This window comes from Apis florea, unplaced genomic scaffold (assembly GCF_048593485.1).
Source record: "Apis florea isolate Af1SG1 unplaced genomic scaffold, ASM4859348v1 contig_2293_pilon, whole genome shotgun sequence".
Lineage (NCBI taxonomy): Eukaryota > Metazoa > Arthropoda > Insecta > Hymenoptera > Apidae > Apis > Apis florea.
The window spans coordinates 1,356,534-1,373,701 of record NW_028256554.1 but is presented as its reverse complement, the minus strand read 5'-3'; the positions used below and the strand labels follow the sequence as shown (position 1 = coordinate 1,373,701).

General features: G+C 45.8%; 3 protein-coding genes across 4 annotated transcripts; 2 read left to right on the top strand and 1 right to left on the bottom strand.

The window, feature by feature from the left end:
- Window positions 1-362: 362 nt before the first annotated feature.
- On the bottom strand, window positions 363-15,356 carry Vps28 (vacuolar protein sorting 28). Of its 2 annotated transcripts, XM_012486200.3 has the most exons (5): window positions 15,224-15,356; window positions 2,727-4,213; window positions 2,395-2,651; window positions 1,136-1,362; window positions 363-1,062 (listed from the first exon to the last, which is right to left on the bottom strand). In XM_012486200.3, exons 1-5 carry the CDS (start codon window positions 15,353-15,355, stop codon window positions 640-642), a joined length of 2,526 nt encoding a protein of 841 aa, XP_012341654.2. In that variant the 5' UTR covers window position 15,356; the 3' UTR covers window positions 363-639. The 2 variants fall into 2 exon arrangements, with proteins under 2 accessions (XP_012341654.2, XP_031772198.1); XM_031916338.2 differs by lacking the exons at window positions 2,395-2,651; window positions 2,727-4,213; window positions 15,224-15,356 and adding an exon at window positions 1,657-1,818.
- Window positions 8,088-14,481, top strand: LOC100870412 (organic cation transporter 1). The gene is made up of 9 exons (XM_003689936.4): window positions 8,088-8,960; window positions 9,129-9,461; window positions 12,194-12,452; window positions 12,597-12,688; window positions 12,780-12,983; window positions 13,052-13,304; window positions 13,566-13,697; window positions 13,764-14,118; window positions 14,196-14,481. Exons 1-9 carry the CDS (start codon window positions 8,835-8,837, stop codon window positions 14,479-14,481), a joined length of 2,040 nt encoding a protein of 679 aa, XP_003689984.2. The 5' UTR covers window positions 8,088-8,834.
- Window positions 14,542-17,141, top strand: LOC100870768 (tubulin beta chain). Its single transcript, XM_003689939.3, has 2 exons — window positions 14,542-15,029; window positions 15,329-17,141. The coding sequence occupies exons 1-2, from the start codon at window positions 14,973-14,975 to the stop codon at window positions 16,604-16,606; spliced, it is 1,335 nt and encodes a 444-aa protein (XP_003689987.1). The 5' UTR covers window positions 14,542-14,972; the 3' UTR covers window positions 16,607-17,141.
- The last annotated feature ends 27 nt before the right edge of the window (window positions 17,142-17,168 follow it).

Here is a 17,168-nt window from a genome sequence, read left to right as displayed (position 1 = left end):
CCTCGTAAATTTCCACAATCCCAGACAAATGTTATCAATTTCACGGTCGATCGTTGGAAACTTATTTATGTTCCTTTCTTTGTCGTACGATTGAGACAAATGAAACGTGGTTGGCCAAGAAGTAATGAATTTCAATCATTTCCAATTATTCTCGACAAAAGCAAGAATTTGTATATATATATATATATATATATATATATATATATACATCTCCGTAAAATGTTTACTTATTTACCGCGCTTACAGTAACTTAACAAAATTATCATTCATCCGAGATTTTTGCTCGTCAAGAATTTTAGAAACGAAGGGACAAACAAGGCCATAATTAATGCAATCATCCAAACGATTTGAAAAGAGGAATATATAATAATAAGCACCTATAATTATTTTTATTTTTTCAATTAAATCAAATCATATATATGTACATCGTTTTGTATATTACATACAATATGTCGCGTAAATATCGCGTTATAAAGAATCGTGTATAAAATAGTTGTTCTTGAACATTGTTTTATGATTTAACCAGTGACGAGATAAAACTATGGCAACATTCGAGAAAACTTTGAAAAATCGATGATACAAAGTGATAAAGGATCCATTACGGATTTCGATCGTAAAGCAAAGATTCAATCATCAAATTTACGAAGAATTATGAAGAATCTTATTAAATGCATTGTAAGATGTTTCTAAATCGAAAATCAATTGCCTGACTTGATTATCGGATAATTCATCGGAAGCGGACATATTATTCAAAGTTTGTAGCCATTCCGCAACTTTTTCTTTTCCATCGAAATCGCTTGGCAATATACTCAATCGATTCATAGTGTCCACTAGATCTCTTAAATCTGGATGCAACTGATCCATCGCTTTGATTTCTAATCGTAATTTATCCATTAATGTAATGAACAAAGAAACGATATCCGCGATGCATTTAGATGTATTCCCTTTGTCATCCTTTATGGTGATCGGTCTGTCTTCCTTGATCCTCTCGAGCGCTGCTGGACAATCTAATCGAAATGCTCTAGCAAATGCATCTATAGTAGGAAATTGATCGCTTTGCACCTAAGTAAAAAAAAATATATATTTAAAACAAAGTTACAATTATTGCGAAAAATTTATCATAAAATGAAAATACCTGTTTGAAAGCTGCTCTATATTGCACCAATAATTTGCTACAAGCAGCCGTGTATTCTTTTGGAGTCACACAATCTCTGATATAAGCTTTCTCTAAATGCTGCAATGTATTCACAACTGCGTATAGATCAGCTTGATTGTCATGCTTTTCTCTTTCTCTTGCATTCTTGTAAAGCTTTACTTCTTCATAAAGTTCAGGTCGATCTTGAGCTATCGACATTGTTATATCTGCAATCATGACAAATAATAATAAAGCAAAAGAATAATAATTATGGCAAATGTCAAATTCTATTAGGTTAGGTTTGATTAAATTAACTGAATCAACTTTCGATAATAAATCATTAAGAAAATGTTATGACCTAATATAACGTGATATAATGAAAATAAAGAAGAAGCGAATAATCCGTTATAAATGAAAATTATAATATAATTTAAATATTAAGTGAAATGTCAAATGACAGCTACGTACATTAACGATATAAAAATCAAACATGGAAGAATAATGATAATGTAAATACTTACGTTTCAAATTCTTTTATATTTTTCTCGATTATGTTATATTAAAATTAAAAGAAAAATAAGATTTACAGAAAAATAATAATACTAAACTTGAACAAGAAACTTTTACCAACAATGTAAAAAACGTTGTACGAGGTAGCCATCTATCGGACGATTTTCGTTTTAAAATATGTGTATATATATATATATATATTTCATTCGTGCATTATATAAGTAATGTAAACATATATAAATCAAACAAAAATATCAGTTTTATTTGATAAATAACTTAATAAGACAAATTTATAATAAGTAACAAAACGACTGCTTATATTGCAAAAAAATCATAATTACTGCATCATAATAAACAATTACATATAATCTCTTAATGACTATGTCATATAACATGGATTCCATCATAAAGATTAAATATATTTATACAAATATTATTAATTCAACTATACCATATTTTCTTTCATATTTTTTTTTATGACTCCATGAATAATTTTTCGATAATATTTGGTTTGTTAAATCGATCTTCGCAAGACGAAATCATTGTGTTCTCATCGATACATGCACAATGATATTCTTTCGTAACCGACTTTTTAAATTGATTTAAATTTATTTTATATTTTTTTATATCTATTTCGTTATCAGGTACAACACGTATGTATGTTACATGAAACATTGATTCTTTTTCGTCTAAAATTTCCCATGGAGGGAAAATTTGTACCAGACCTTTAGATTTCATTTCGATTCGACCTACTATTTCGGGAATCGTCATGATCTTTATAAATTTAACGGAATTATTTTCTTTTTTGTGCGAAAATAAATCCAATGGATCTTCGATTACAAATCCATTCAAGAATTGTCTACCAAAGCGAGTTACGCATGTTTGCACATAAACAGTAATGCATGGCATATTTTGTTGTATTGTTTGTTTTAATTGATGTCTCCATATACGTACAAACGATACTTGTCTATTAATCGTTGATTGTAATTTTTCCAATAAACTACCCCTGAAATATAAAATATGAAATAGATTAATATTTCTACAATAATACTTATATTAATAGATATAAGAGGAAAATTACTTTTTAGGTTTTCTTCTTTTTTTACCCGAATCTAATATAGTTAATTGCACCGAAGAATCTGCTAAAGTTTCTTGTGGTGGTGTTTTTGTATTAATAATAATTCCAGTTTGACTCGATATATTATCCGTAACGTTTGTAACTTGGGTTGAAAATTGAGAAATTTTCTGAGAAGATCGTACGTTAATCAACTTATGCGAAAGTTGTTCTCCTTTTAAAAAAAATGTTACATCTGAATCTTTATCGGACGTTTGTGAATTTATTGACGTGTATTTCGAAACAGGAAATGCTAAATTACAATTGTGATTTTTATTAATATAATCTGTATCCGTATCTTCTATATTATCACAAATGCTGGAATCATTATCAGTATCATTACTTATATGTACACTATTATTATCATTATCTTCATCTTCACTAATCTCAATTTCAATTTTCACATCTTTCATTTCCTTTGGACTATCTTCTATACTTAATATTTTCTTATACATTGATGAACACGATTCTGTAGATTTTAAATCTTTTTCTGAATGATTTAAATGACTGACTTTAAAACCATCTTCTAGTTTTTTTAATAATGCATGTTTCTTTTGACTGTTTAAGATTTCCCATTTCTTTTTCAAAGGTACTTCGATTGAATTATAAGAATCTATAGAATTTATATCAGAATTTATATAGTTATTCTCTATTTCTTGAATTCTCTTTTTTTGTTCACTACGTTTACGTTTATAAGAATTTTTAATCAAAACGGGAGATTTTTTGACCCTATATACTTTAGTATGAATTAAAGGGGATGTCGTATCATTTGTAATATATTTATTTTCAATGTTATCCAAAGCTTTTCGTTCTGTGTTTTCTTCCTCATATTTTCTTCGGCTTCTTTTGTAGGAATAAGAATTCTTGACAAGTATAGGAGAAACACTTATATTAGATGATTCGTACGGAACAGTAACAGGTTGAGAATCAAAAAGTTTTCTTCTTATATTCTTCCTTTTATCATTACTATCCGTTCTCATATGCTTATTACTTCCACTTTCTTTAGAACTGGTATTTTGTGAATCGTTCGAATGTATATTTTCAATGTTGTTTACAGCATTATTCTCTAATTTAGCTTTTTCTCTAATATATTTACTTGTACATTGATTACCAAAAATCGGTGAAGTTCTCGTAGAATCGGTAATGGAACTTTGATGATGTGTGGTAACCGACGTATGATCGGGAACGAAAGATGTTTCTTTTGAATCGAAAGCATAATTAACATGAGTTTCTATCCATTTGTGCACAAAATCGCCCTTTTCGATGTAAGGTATATCTGCCACATTTTTTTCAATTAGCAATACACCATCCTTTTGCCCTTGAAATTGCTTAACTACGTTTAAGGTTAGGATCGATTGGCCAAAGTTCAATCTTCTTACGTGATTCGGTTTCTTTGTTTCATAGCTTACGTTTTGATCAGTTTTATGCATTTCCGTATTATTGTTTATCAAAATCTAAAACATATGAAATTTCTTTCAAATTTTCTAATTTAACGTTTCCATTGTAAGAATACACAACAAGCGTATGTCCGCCATGTTGCATCACTATGGAAACGCGTCTGAAAGAAAATCTTACAAGGCGGGCACCTTGTGCCCCATTGAAATTTATTTACGCGCGGCAAACACGGTATTTTTCGTTCATTTATTTCTCAAAAAATTACAAACAGAGCAAAATTCTTTACAAAATTTCTGTATATACGTGGAAACAAAAATACATAAATCACGTAATTGGAAAACCTATATTTTCTATATATACCATACTTTTTTCGTACAAATCGAATTAGACCCAGATCAAATAAATTCAATAACGAACAAACGAACTACGAAATGAAAAATTTCAAGGAATACATCGAACAAATTTAAAAAATCAACATCTTAGAAGAGGAAAAAAATATCGCTAAAAAAGATATTCTCGAATAATTGAACACGAATGAAATTCGAGATTCGTCGAGCACATTTCATATCGTTCGCATATAAAACATTAATAATCGAACTGTGGACGCGAGGAAAAAGTGGAGAGGGAACGAACGAGATTTCGAGTCGGCCGAGGTGAATCGGCGCGATCTCCACGATCGTGAGCGCGAAGGGTTGGGGGTTAGGAAGAAGAAGGGGTGTGCGGATGGAGGAGGAAAAGAGGAGAAGGAGGAAAGGTGAAGGAGGAAAGAATTAGCGCGAGTGTACGAGTAAATTCGAGCGAGCGATAGAAGTCCGGTTGTGGTGCACGCCGTACAATTACCGGGCGGCGAGTGTCGAGGAACCCTCTTTTATATTAATAGTCGAGATAGTGGTCGAGCGTGTAGTGCGATAGGAGAGTGGCGATCGAGGCGAAGAGGAGGGTAAGGGAGAGTCCCGGAGGATCGTGGAGGGAAGCGCATAGGACGGTTTCACCTCGGGAGAGACCGAGAGAGGATCAAGAATCGCGGCGCAAGGGGGACAAAGACGGAGCGAGAGAGAATACAAGAGAGGGTCCAAGGGGGACGTGTTCGAAACGATAGATAGGAGGATGGAATACCGTGGACGGACCCCTTGTATCCACGATTGCTTCAGTTTCAGTTCGCGATGGAGGCTACTTGCTCCTTCTAGTGGTGGCTACTACCGTCGGTCCTGTCCCGTGTGTCGACGGAGAGCGAGTAAACGATAAAGGGTGGGGAGCGGAACAGGAGAGGAAAGGAAAAAATAGAGGGAGGGTGTGTGTGTGTGAGAGAGAGAGAGAGAGAGAGAGAGAGGAAACGAAAGTGTCGAGGGGGTAGGCGGGAAACAGCGTGTGGCCGCGAGACAAGTTGGACGAAAGAGAGAATCGCGAAGATATGATATGATAGACGGCGAGGGTGAAGGTGGTCGACGAGTAGACGTGGAAACGCGGCATCGGACTTAAAGTAAAAAAAGGACGAACGATGGATGTACGCCTCGTAGGATAGATCGAAGGAGGGGAAAGAAAAAAAGGAAGGATCGTGTCGAAAGTTATTCGTGAGATTCGTGGAACGACGGTGGATCGATGTATCGCGAAGCGAACGATGAACCGTGTGCAGTGGATCGAAATCGAATCGAGGAAGAGTGTTTCACGATAGATTTATTGCGAATTCTTTTTTTTTTTTTTTTCTTTCTCTTTTTCCAGTATCGACACGCGGGTGTTGGAAAGGGTGTGATTTTTCACGTGTAAATATCAACGAGTTAAACGAGTATGTATATCTCTCGTTGATTTTGGATCGGTGTTGTTGATCGAGTAAGCAACTTCTCCGATAGATCGAACTTCTTTGATCGGTAAGAATTTTATATATCAGAGAAAAAGGAAAATAAGGAAGAGAGAAAGAGAGGGAAGGAAGGGAGAGAGAGAGAGAGAGAGAGAGAGAGAGAGAGAGAGAGAGAGAGAGAAAAGGCGTGAAAATATAACGACGTATAAGCAATAGAGGCTAAGGTAGGAAACGAGTAAATATCGGTGGATGACGAATTTTTTTTGGCGCAGACGATTAAGAAAAGAGGAATTAGAAGCGGTACGATAGAATTATTACCGAGAGCGTAGTTCGAAATCCAAAGAGGCACGAAACGTCGCGATAAACGGGACGGAAAAATTTTTGACAGCAGCTTTCTGACATAGCCAAGCATGCCATAAATTGTAATTGTTTAACTATCCGGTAGCTGAAACGTGCGGCGAATCATATAACATAACGTCTTTTCCTTATCTCCGCGTTTTTTTCAAATTATCTCTATAGTTGATCGTCGTAAAAATAAACTGTTTACGGGCGGCATTGTCGTCGGCGAATATAGAAAATTGCGTGGAACGGAGGCAGAGAGGGAAGGAGGAGAGGAGGAAAATCGACGAGAACGAAAAGAAGAGAAGAGAAGAGAAGAGAAGAAGAAGAAAAACGAAAAGAGGCACGGTAACCGTCGAAAGGCAACGAATTAGAAAAAATGCGAAGAAATAAGAGAGATGCGAAACGGGAAACGAAACGAAACGAAACGAATAGCCGCCTCGACGCGAACCGTCGCGTTCCGTTGCGTAACAGTGCGATTACAGGGCCGAAATATCGTCTAAATAGATGAAAATTGAATTTTCAAAAGCAAGCATCGATCGTGATTCGTCGGCGTTCGGTAGATACGGTGTCGGGGATAGGCGGGCTGGTCGAAAGAAGCGAGACAGATGTAGACGATGGGACGAAGGAGGCGCGGTAAAACGCGATTGGTGAAATGCGAAAGGCGAAAGGGAAAAGGGGAGAGGAAGAGAGGCGACGCCTAGGCTGGTACACGCGTTGCCCCGAATAAGAGGAAGCGAGCACAAACGGGTACGAGACGGCGTGCGAAGCGGGATGACGTTGTTTGCGCTTGTGACGTCACTCGCAATTGCAGAGATAGCAACGATAGACTCGAGGATGCAGCGGCGTGCGTCACGTGGACCCGAATCCGGGTCTCGGAGGCCGGGATTCCGGAGATACGAGATTCGAGAGAGGCGGCCGTGCGTTGGGGGAATATGTGCGCGGGAGGGAAATGCTCGAATTGGAAACGAAACTCTTTCGAACGCGACGATATCGTGACGATTTCAATTTAGGACGAAGTCTCGCGTTCGTGAGACGTTTCGATCAAACCGTTGATGAGCTCGATTTAGGCGATATCCAACTATGGAACAAACTTGGAAATGGGAGGAAACGAGAGACGAGACGAGACGAGACGAGAGCAAGGACGGGAGCATCGTCGACCGATCCGCGTTTCTGCAACCTTTCCGGTCAGTCGGTGGTGGACGGTCGGTCGGTCGCGTGGACGGGCAAATTGTCTCGAAACGTCTCGGCCAGTTTCCGGCGTTTCCTCGCCAGTTTACGATTCCTCACCGACGTCGAATCATGACGCGTACACGCTCGTTCACCGACCATGCGAGAACGAGCCTCGCATTCCGTTCTAGTTGCGACATCGACGCATAGCGTAACCCCAAATCGATGCATTTTGCGAAAACGTCCCAACGATCTCTCTCTCTCTCTCTCTCTCTCTCTCTCTCTCTCTCTCCTCCGATCCTCGCCTCTGACTCTCCCTACCTTTTCTCAACAGATTCGAAATCAATCGCGAGATAAGATCGGATCGAATAAATAAATAAATAAATATATATACACGCACACGTGTATAGGAACGGTGGACAAATTGATCGGGCGAGGAAAGTTGGAGAGAGAGAGAGAGAGAGAGCAGGACGAGGCGCGTGAAGAAGATTTCGGATCGAAGATTTTTGGGGGATCGAATCTCGCACGAATGGTGGCACGGGCGGGGAGGGAGAAGTGCGCTCGGTCGTAGAGGATCATCGGTCGGCGAGGTTGTGTTCGGGACGGTGAGGCGGTGCTTGGAAGAGGCGGCGGCGGCGGTGGCTAACTGCTGCTGCTGCTGCGGGGAGGGACGACGCTCGTCGAAGACGATGCTCGGGAGGATCGGAAGAGAGGAGGTGTTCTCCGGCAATGGCTGATCGCGGCCGGCGCTATGCTCGCGGCGTATAAGAACGCGCGAAGACGTGCGCTCGCCGCGCTTTACGCGATTCCGAATTCGTGGGAGCAGAAAGTGTCGACTATCGACTATCGGCCGCGGAACAACGCCGTTCTTCCTTCTGATCATCCGTCTCTCGTCCCGGGCGGGAGAGAACCGACGCTTACTTTTCCTTCCTCCATTTCTCCTCTTTCTTTTTTCTCCCAATTGCTCGCGATTTGAGATGCTCCTCGACCCGGGTCGGCGGAGGTTGGTGGTGGTGGTCGGCGGACGGTCGCAGACGGGGAGGCAGACGAGGTGAGGCGGAAGCGAGGACTTTTTTGGCGGGCGGGGAAAAAAAGGAAGGAAGAAACGATTCCGAGTTTTTGGATTTCGAGGAGAGAGAGAGAGAGAGAGAGAGAGAGAGGGGGAGAGAGTAACACGTAACGAGCGGCCGGTGATGGCCTCGATGACGCGTGGCTCGGAGGACGCGTAGCGGCGGTCATGCCGCGGGATTCGAGGCGATATCATCCTCGTCGTCGTCGCCGTCGCCGTCGTCGTCGCTTAACCAACGTCCAATCACGGAGGATCGTGGTCGGCGGGGAACGAGGTCGTGGTGGTTGGTGGTAAGAAAAGCGGAAACATGAGCTCGATCGACTTCGACGAGGTGTTGGTGCACGTGGGCGAGAAGGGCAAATATCAGAATATCATGTACTATCTCCTCTGCATATCGGCCACGCTTCCCGCCGCTTTTCTGGCCTTCTCCCAAGTGAGTCCTGCGCTCGATCCTGCGTTAAGGGCACGTATACACGCACGCACACACGCGCGCGCGCGCACACACACACACACACACACACATACACATATAGGCCGTTCTTCCCTTCTCTCCGTTTTCTAGGGAGCTTTTCGAGGTGACGTTTAAACGTTTGATTGGCAGGTGTTCGTGAGCGCGTCCCCGGAGCATTGGTGCAGGATACCCGAGCTCGAGAATTTGACGGATCTGATGACGTTGGAGGAGCGGAAGGCGTTGTCGTTGCCCTACGTGGAGAAGTCGGACGGCAAGGTGAAGAGGTACGAGAAGTGCAAGATGTACGACGTGAATTACACGGCGATCGTCGAGTCGTGGCTGGGGAACGCGAGCAGGGAGGAGGGCGAGGACGAGGCGAGGTTGCCACCCCCACCGGTCGCCGACCCGGATTGGCCGGTGACCAAGTGTCGACACGGGTGGATCTACGACAACCGGGACTACGACAGCACCCTGGTCACCGAGGTAAACTCGACTTTCGCTCTTTTTTTCCTCTTCCTTCTTCTTCTTCGTCGAGCTCGAGATCGGGAACGAGAAGGGGAGGACGAAGAGGGAGAGAGAGACGACAGAGGCGGTTATGTATACGGTTACGTTGCACAGGCCGTCGTTTACATAATTCCGCTAAACGGCCGTTAATCGGTCTCTCGGAGTGGAATTTCGCTCGAACTCGCCAACTTTGCAGAGTGTCGCGTTTCACGGGACGATTCGCCTTGGCCTTTGCCACCGTGTCGTCCTCCTCCCGATGGATTCGCTCCAGTTAAACTCGGTCCCGTTCGTGGAACACCGACCAACCTCCTCCGGATATAATTCCCTTTTCCACGAAATTCCCTCCAGAGAGAGAGAGAGAGAGAGGAGGAATCGACCACGAATCGATCCACGAGTATTCCGCGAATTCCGCCCGGATATATTCGATATACTGCAGATTCGAGCGGAAGCCCGCGCGACACTGTCGCCACGCTCGAAGCGGAGAGAGATAAGACGAAAAGAAGGAGAGAGAGAGAGAGAGAGAGAGAGAGAGGGCTCGTCACGCGGCTCGCGAGCGATCCATTAACGCGACGTTATTAAATTGTCGCAATTAGACAACCTCTCGTTGGTTGACGCGGCGTTAACGAGATCGTAACGCACGCGGGGTCGAGGATCTAGGTGCGAGGTTCTCTCCGTTTTATCGAAAAGCCTCTCGAATTACTCGCCGAGCGGCTGCCGAGGTGGAGGCATCACGATCGATCGATCGATCGATCCCTCCAGGTGATAACCGGATGATCGAGAAGGAGCGGGCGATAGCTCGCGATGCTCTCCGGTGACATCGCCAATTGCCGACCAATTTACCTACCCCCGCATCCGGTCATGCGATCTGTCGCGTCAAATGCCTCGTACAAACTGCCAGCACCGCTTCTGTCGAGGGTATCGACGGAGAAACGACGAGAGGGAGAGGTAGATAGATGGAGAGAGGGAGGAGCGAGGGAGAGAGGGAGAGAGAGAGGGGTTTGGCGTCCGCGTTTTTCGTCTCGTGACGTAAACAACGATCGAAACGATCGGATTCGGCCGCGTCCACTCGTCTTCCGCGTCACTTCCGGCCGAGTTATAGTCTCCGTTTATCGAGGCACAAACTCGATGGATGGCGCTTCCCGAATCGAGGAAGGAATCCTCCTCCTCCTCCTCCCTTTCTCTCCCCCTTTTAGCGGCCCTTTATTCGACTGCCCCTCCTCCTCCTGCTGTTTCGTTGGATCGTGGTCGGTTCGACGACTCTGCGCGATATGAACGCGGAGGGTGTGCGTATTTACGTGTGCGGCCCGGATTTACGCAGACGTATGACGCACAACAGAGCGATCGAGGCAAATCCTGTCCTTCCGTTCCGCAACTTCGCATCCCTTTTCGCCGCATCCTCGCCTCGTCTCGCTCGCACGCACGCACGCACGCACGCACGCACGCTCGCTCGCTCGTCTCCTCCTCTTCCTCCCTTGCCGTTGCTCCTCCTGGTCGTGAAGAGGAGAACGAAGAGAATGGAGAAAATGAATGGCGAGTCGGTGACCGAAAATTGAACGGCCAATTCCCTTCTCGGCGTTCGATCGGCGGGCGTGGACGCGGCATTCGCGAGTTGGAACTCGAGCCGGATTTCCGCCGATCATTTCCCCGCGTTGGAATCGCGAAACGGGCGCGAAGGGCAAAAGAGGAGGAAAAACAGAAGCGGCGAGAAGCGTGGAGACGCGGTCATATCAATGGATCGTTTTCGAAGTGTGTCAGGGTGATAAAATGTGTGGTGCGTGCGTGCGCGCGCGCGCGTCCTACGGGCGCGTGCACTGCCCTTGACAATAACTCGACGTTGCAAGCGATCGTAGCGCGCACGCGAGACCGCTCCCGCGTATTTCCATCCAATTTACCTTGTGCGTTTCACGCGGACATCAAAAGTCCGTAAGTGGCAATTTGCTCGAATCAAAGTTCGCGTTAAACGGGTTGGAGAGAGAGCGGGATTTATTTGCCGACGTTTCGACGATCGATCGAGGTTCGACGATGATTTCGTTTGCCAAACGTTATTCTGTTTACACGTCGCCTCGTTTCGCTTTGCCGCTGTCCATCCAACGCCCACGCTCACGTCTAAACGTAGCTATGCATAGTTTTGTTTACACAAACCAAACGTGCAACCGACTCGAGAAAGTTCTCGACGCTTCTGTTCTCTCTCTCTCTCTCTCTCTCTCTCTCCCTCGTTTCCAATTCTCGAACAAGGACGCGAATTCGGCTGACGCGTGTTCTGACGCGTGTTACGCGGTGGGAATATCGTTGCGCGTCCAAACGTAACGCAATCGCGTTGTAAGCAAGCAATCGTACGTGAGCGCAATCTTGGTTCGTTGAGAAAATCGAGGAGAAGGGGGCGCTACTCGACTTTGCCACTCTCCCCCCTCCCCTCCATCCTTCCATCCATCCATCCATCCATCGATCCAAGATCCGCTCTCTCTCTCTTACGCTCGTCGATTCGCTTCGTTGCTCGCGATCGATAAATTGGTATGAGGGAGAGATAAGCGCGAGATAAGAATCAGGAGCAACGACATCGAGTCGCGACAAAAGTCTTGACCGATTTTGGCGTGAGATCTTCGAATAGTATCGCGCGCGAGGATAGGATAGGATAGGAGAGGAGAGGAGAGGAGAGGAGAGAAGTTGGGCGAGGGGCGTAGCGTTTTAATCGCCGACATGCATCCACATAGCTAGACTTGGTATGCGACAACAGCTGGTGGCCTTCCACCTCTACGACCTTCTTCTACGTCGGCAGCCTGTTTGGGAACGTGGTGTTTGGCTGGATCGCGGACAAATGGGGCAGAAGGACGGCCTTCTTCGCTATACTGTTCCTCGAGGTCATATTCTCGATCGCCACCAGCTTCAGTCCCAACTACGTCATCTACACAGCGCTCAGGACCGTGAACGGCCTCTCTTTTCCAGCCATCTATCAAATACCTTTTATACTAGGTACGGGAGAAAAAGAAAAAGAAAAAAAAAAAAAAAGATACGCGAATTCGAATTATCGTCGAATCGATCGATTCGATCGATAGAATCTTTTTTTTTTTTTTTTTTTTTTCCTTCTTTTTTTCCTCCTTTTTTCTTTGCTTTCAGCGTTGGAATTGATGGGGCCGAGATACAGAACGTTCGCCGGGATGGTGATTTGCATGTTCTTCGCGTCGGCGATGTCTCTTCTGGCCGTGCTGGTAACGCGTGATCGTTCTATATCATCCACCTCTAGTTCTCTCTCTCACGTACGAACGCGAGGCTCACCACGCTCTACCCACCTTTTTCCAGGGCTACTTGCTCAGGCACTGGTTCACCCTCTCCCTGGCAACCTCCGTCCCCTTCGTTCTCCTGTTCAGCTACTACTGGATCATTCCGGAATCGCCGCGATGGCTCCTCAGCAAGAACAGGATAGACGAGGCGGAGGTGATCGTTCAACGGATGGCGAAGATCAACGGGAAAACGGTGCCGAACAATTTTCTTCGAAAGATGGAGGTGGGAACGAAAAAGAGAGGAGAAGACGAGAAGAGAGACGAGGGAGCGTCGATTTTTCAATTTCGCAGGTGGAGATATTGCGGAGGCAGGGGATATCTTGCAACGGGACGAATTCGGGGGACGGGTCGGGGGAGCCGGGCGAGAACGAGGATAGATCGCCACCACCCGCGGCCACGCCTATGGATCTGATCAGAAATCCAAACATCAGGAAGAAGTTCTTCATCCTGGCGTTCGATTGGGTGGCGAACGCGGTCGTCTATAACGGGCTGTCGTACAACGCGACCAACCTCGGCGTCTCCGATTATCTGGCCTTCTTCATCGGTAAAAACCTTGTCGCGAGTACGAACGGCCTTCGAACAACGGCTCTACTTGTAAACATGTTTTCGCATTCGTGGATCGCAATCTTTATGCAAAGATACAGATCTGCATGCAAAGTTTAGATACGTATGCGAATGCGTATGTTTTTTTCAAACGCGACAATCGCGACTGCGCTTCCAGCCCAACCGTTATTCCCTTACATATATATATATATATATCCGCATATACTATATACCGTATATACGTATCTCTGTCGTATTTCAGGCGGACTCGTGGAAATACCGTCGTACGTGATCACGTGGTACGCGATGGACAGATTAGGGAGGAGATGGGTGTTGTGCCTGACCATGCTTTTAGGCGGCCTCGCTTGCGTCTCTTGCATGTTCGTTCCCGAAGGTAACGAAAATTTCGTTTTTCCTCTTCGACTTTGAGAATGAAAACGCGAAATGTGTCGCACGACAGACGCCGTATGGGTGACAGTGTCGCTGGCTATGATCGGGAAATTCGGTATCGCCGCCTCGTTCGCCGTGTTCTACGTGTTCGTCGGGGAATTGTTGCCGACCGTGTTGAGGTCGCAAGCGATGGGGATCGCCTCGTTCATAGCTGGCATCGGCCTCCTCGCTTTCCCGTACATCGTCCATCTGGCGGTCTACTCGAGAGTCTTGCCGCTGATCATAATGGGCACGCTGAGCGTGGCAGGCGCCCTCACGTCCATCTTCCTTCCGGAGACGCTCAACATCCATTTGCCACAAACGATCGAGGAGGGCGAGTTGTTCGGCGCCGATTTCAAGCTCTGGTCCTGTCCAACGTTGCCAAGGTCGATACTTCTCTTCTCCTGAAATTTATTCGCGATCTTTCCCTTCATTACAATCACTGTCCCTCTATTTCTTTTAGAAGAGAAAACTCGGACTCGGAGGAAAAATCGGAATCGATGCCGCTCAGGTTCCTGGTGAACGGTCGGCCGGGAAATCCTTCGTTGGCAACCGCCGCGTTGCAGGAAGAGTCGACGAGCTCGGCGGCGACAACAGCGAACGAGGCGGAAGCGGACAACTCTCGTTCCAGTGTTCAGTGCGCGGGTATCTCAATGGATGGTGAAGTGGTGGAGGTCGCGACCTGTGCCGAGAAAACATTCGACGATCCGTCGACCGTGGTCGTTATCGAGCGAGGAAGAACGCAGTGAACGTACGGACTGTTCGCCGTTCTTGTTGAGATTGTTCGTTGTGCACGGTAGCATACGATCTACGCGTTGATGCGTAATAACGCGTCTAACAACGTATTCGAAATACTGTGTTTCCGTTCCCGTTTCTTCGTTTTCGTTCGTTCGCGATTTCTCTGAATTTCGATCGATAACCCCTCCCCCTCGTCAGGGATAGAGATGAGGTGAGAGCGCGAGAAAGAGAAAGAGAGAGTAGAAACGATGGTAAAAGGAATGGAATCATGGCTAGGCGCGATCCTTCGCGTCGCCAAGGAGAAACGGACGTTCGTCTGTTTCTGTTTGCCCGAAACGCTTTTGGTAGACAGATACCATCGAGTCGAGGATCCACGGATTTGTACCTCGTCCTTGGGTGTCCCACGGACCACCTATGCGGATGCTCGATTGAAATTTCTGTCTTGGTCTGGCCGTAGTTGAAATTTTCGTGCCGTTTTTTCCTTCCGTTTGCCGATACAAAGATGCGGGAAATCGTGCATATCCAAGCTGGACAATGTGGCAACCAAATTGGTGCCAAGGTCAGTACGTTTTCTCGCGCATATACACTTCGATATACGTATATATAGATACGCTTACTCGCGCGAATTCTCTTCTCTTCTATACTCTCGAGGGGGAGGCGGAAATCAAACGTTCGTGGTTTGAAACGCACAGTTTGTCGAATGCGTGGCTCTCGGGTGTCGGTGATCGATTATCGGTAAGGAGGTGAACTAACCTTTCGCGACTGTTTACCTTCGTCGTCCGTGTCCCTCGGGGCTGGGAAATTTTTACCACCTTTTTCTTCAAAGCAATCTTGCCATATAATTTCCGATAACGGCAGTTCTGGGAGGTGATCTCGGACGAGCATGGCATCGACCCATCCGGTACCTATCACGGAGACTCGGACCTACAACTGGAAAGGATCAACGTGTACTACAACGAGGCGTCCGGCGGGAAATACGTACCGCGCGCTATCCTCGTCGATCTGGAACCAGGCACCATGGACTCTGTTCGCTCGGGTCCTTTCGGCCACATATTCCGCCCCGACAATTTCGTGTTCGGCCAATCCGGGGCTGGCAACAATTGGGCGAAGGGCCATTACACCGAGGGCGCGGAGCTGGTCGACTCGGTGCTGGACGTGGTCAGGAAGGAGGCTGAGAGCTGCGACTGCCTGCAAGGTTTTCAACTGACGCACTCGTTGGGCGGTGGCACCGGTTCCGGGATGGGTACACTGTTGATCTCGAAAATTCGCGAGGAGTATCCGGACAGGATAATGACCACGTTCTCCGTGGTGCCGTCACCCAAGGTGTCCGATACCGTGGTCGAACCTTACAACGCGACCCTGTCCGTCCATCAATTGGTCGAGAACACCGATCAGGCTTACTGCATCGACAACGAGGCCCTCTACGACATCTGTTTCCGCACTTTGAAACTCTCCACCCCGACTTACGGTGATCTGAATCATCTCGTCTCGGCTACGATGTCGGGCGTGACCACCTGCCTCAGATTCCCTGGACAATTGAACGCCGATCTGAGAAAACTTGCCGTGAACATGGTCCCGTTCCCCCGCCTCCACTTCTTCATGCCCGGCTTCGCGCCGTTGACATCGCGCGGCAGCCAACAGTACAGAGCGTTAACCGTTCCTGAGCTCACCCAACAAATGTTCGACGCGAAGAACATGATGGCCGCCTGCGATCCGAGGCACGGCCGTTATTTAACCGTGGCCGCGGTGTTCCGCGGCAGAATGTCGATGAAGGAGGTGGACGAGCAAATGCTGAACATCCAGAACAAGAACAGCTCGTACTTCGTCGAGTGGATCCCGAACAACGTGAAGACGGCCGTGTGCGACATCCCGCCCCGCGGTTTGAAGATGTCGGCCACGTTTATCGGCAACTCGACAGCTATCCAAGAATTGTTCAAAAGAATTTCCGAACAGTTCACCGCCATGTTCAGGAGAAAGGCGTTCCTTCATTGGTACACGGGCGAGGGTATGGACGAGATGGAGTTCACCGAAGCCGAATCGAACATGAACGATCTGGTGTCCGAGTATCAACAATACCAAGAAGCCACCGCGGAGGACGAGGGAGAATTCGACGAGGAGGAGGAGACGGAGAAGTGAGGGACGGGTTTCAATCGTTTTACCCGTTTCACCAGTGGGCTCCTTCTTCCTGCCCTCCTGATCCTCGACTTGCAATCCGACCAACAACATCTGCAAAATCCACGTGAAAGAGATTCGCTCGGTCGAACCCTGAAAAAAAAAAAATATATATATATATATAAATGTATGTACACTTTCGCGGACGAAACTTTTTATCTTTGTATCGTATTTTTTTGACGAGCTGGTTTTTTGATTTGTACATTTGATCTTTTTACATTTGTTATTTTCGATGAATTTTTACGTATATTTAGACACGCACACGCGCATGCGCGTATCTGCGCAAGCGCGCATCACACACGCGCGCGCACGCGCACACACACACACACACACACACACTCCTTCAAAAAAATGCTCGCATGATACGTAATAATATGATATAAATATATTTACACATTATACACATATACACACGCGTGTATACATACCTTGTAAGTAATTTAGAAAATGTTGTATTATCTTTGTTGAACATTTAATAGATATTCTTTATGGCATATAATAATTTTATACCATGATCTTGAATTGT